This window comes from Temnothorax curvispinosus, unplaced genomic scaffold (genome assembly GCF_003070985.1).
Source record: "Temnothorax curvispinosus isolate PA1 unplaced genomic scaffold, ASM307098v1 QBEX01016768.1, whole genome shotgun sequence".
In the NCBI taxonomy this organism is placed as follows: domain Eukaryota; kingdom Metazoa; phylum Arthropoda; class Insecta; order Hymenoptera; family Formicidae; genus Temnothorax; species Temnothorax curvispinosus.
In genome coordinates, this window is record NW_020226548.1 from 10,606 (window position 1) to 12,711 (window position 2,106).

At 42.5% G+C, this 2,106-nt stretch overlaps 1 protein-coding gene across 1 annotated transcript; it reads left to right on the forward strand.

Moving 5' to 3' along the window:
* Positions 1–284: 284 nt before the first annotated feature.
* LOC112466975 lies at positions 285–1,691 on the forward strand (the record flags this gene model as incomplete). The annotated part of the gene is made up of 3 exons (XM_025035370.1): positions 285–429; positions 676–1,107; positions 1,243–1,691. Coding segments are annotated over exons 1-3 (1,026 nt in total), but the record flags the coding sequence as incomplete, so codon positions are not given.
* Positions 1,692–2,106: the final 415 nt, after the last annotated feature.

Here is a 2,106-nt window from a genome sequence, read left to right on the forward strand (position 1 = left end):
CCAGGTTTTACCCAATTCGTCAGACGTTCTTGTTCCCGAAGTCGGTGCCCTTTTTGGGAACCTTACTCCGTCGGTCAATTTGACATCGCACACTCGTGCGCCAGGCACGCGGGGTGGTCCTCTGGCCCATTGCTTCTGTAGGTTACTCTGGTTTGGGCGTCGCACGTTACCGATCGTCGCCTTCGTCCCCTCAGTCGGTATCTTCTCCATCGGGCATGCTCGTCGGATCGTTTCCGAACTCGCCCCTGAAGCGCGCGGTCGCAAGGTTTGACTATATTAATCGTATGACGGAGGTATTAAGTGACGCCTCCACTTATAAAAAGGTGGATAAGAATCCCATTAAACAGATCACAACTAAGATTAACCAACTCGTGAAGTCGTGGCATGACAATGACATCATTGATTATCAAATCTTCAAACAGTTATATTGTACGAATAGAAATCTTCCTCGTTGTTACGGCCTGCCGAAGATACACAAAACCGGGTTTCTTATGCGTGTCATCGTGTCAGCAATAGGCAGTCCCCTCTATAATGTCGCGCGCTTTATACATGAGATTTTGCATAACTCTATCCCCAAACCACGATCTCATGTAAGGGATGGTTGGTCGTTTGTAAAAGGAATTGCGAATGTGAGGATTGACTCTGACGAAGTCATTGTGTCTCTTGATGTCACAGCATTGTTCACCAACATCCCGAACGAGTTGGTGTATGAATCGGTGAGAAAAAGATGGCATTATATCTCACAAAATACTGAGCTCAGTTTGTCTCAGTTCCTCCATGCCATAGAATTAATTTTACATTCCACTAGCTTTTGTTTCGATGGCCAGTTCTATGAGCAGATCTATGGTAGTCCCATGGGATCTCCCCTCTCTCCAATATTGGCTGATATGGTCATGAAGGATCTTGAGACTCACTGTTTAAGTTTGTTGGACTTCGATGTTCGTATCTACCTCCGCTATGTAGATGACGTTTTTACCATAGTGCCGAAACGAGCTATAAATGCTTTATTGGAAGCGTTCAATGGTTACCACCCACGGTTGCGTTTCACCTACGAAATTGAAACTGATGATTCGTTGCCGTTTCTGGATACTATTATGATTAGGGACGGTAATGAGTTAATCACTAATTGGTATAGGAAACCAACTTTCTCGGGGAGATACATTAATTACTTTTCTAGCCATCCACTTAAATATAAAATCAACAGCATAAATAACTTAGTGGATCATGCTATCTTGTTGTCAGACGAGCGTTTCCATCACGCCAACATTAATATTATTAAAGATATCCTTGTGAATAGCTTCCCGATTAAGTTGGTTAATAAGCATATTAACAATAGATTGCGACAATTAGAAAATAGAAGGGACTTGAGCGCTAACAATTCCGAACGCGACAGCACGTTTGATGTACGCAGATGTGTGGTGATCCCTTACGTGAAGGGCTTAAGCGCGGGCATACGGGATACTCTTGAGAGAGTCCGCTGTGACGTGGTATATAAGATACCGAAAAAACTCAGTGCTGTCATCAGGAAAAGTAAGGACAGATTAGCGACCAACAAGGAAACTAATGTAGTTTACAAAATTGATTGCGAGAATTGCGACGCGTCCTACATTGGCCAGACGAAGAGACATCTTGAAACAAGATTGAAGGAACATTTCAGCGATATTAAAAAACATGACAGCAATTTCTCTGTCGTAAGTAAACACCGGATACAGAATGACCATAATTTTAAGTGGTCAGATCCAAAAATATTACACAAAAAACCTCACTGGAAAATGAGAGAAATCGCTGAAATGTTCTTTATAAAGAAATATAAGAACATGTTCGCGAAATCGCTGATTAATCTCGGCGATGGAAGCGGGATGAGAAGGACGCGCGTGGAAGGTGTTAACTAAATATTCACTTTATTTTTGTGTAACTCAGACCACAGTCTGAGCCGTCTTTAATGCGTCAAAATTGATACAATCTGACCTGAGAGTGATGAGCGGTGAACAAAATGAGGTGTATATATAGTCTGAGTAAATGAGCGGCAATTATATTAATTGCCGTGAGTGAGTCCCGATTGCGCACATTACAAATCGGACACAGCAATATTTCCCGATCGGACAC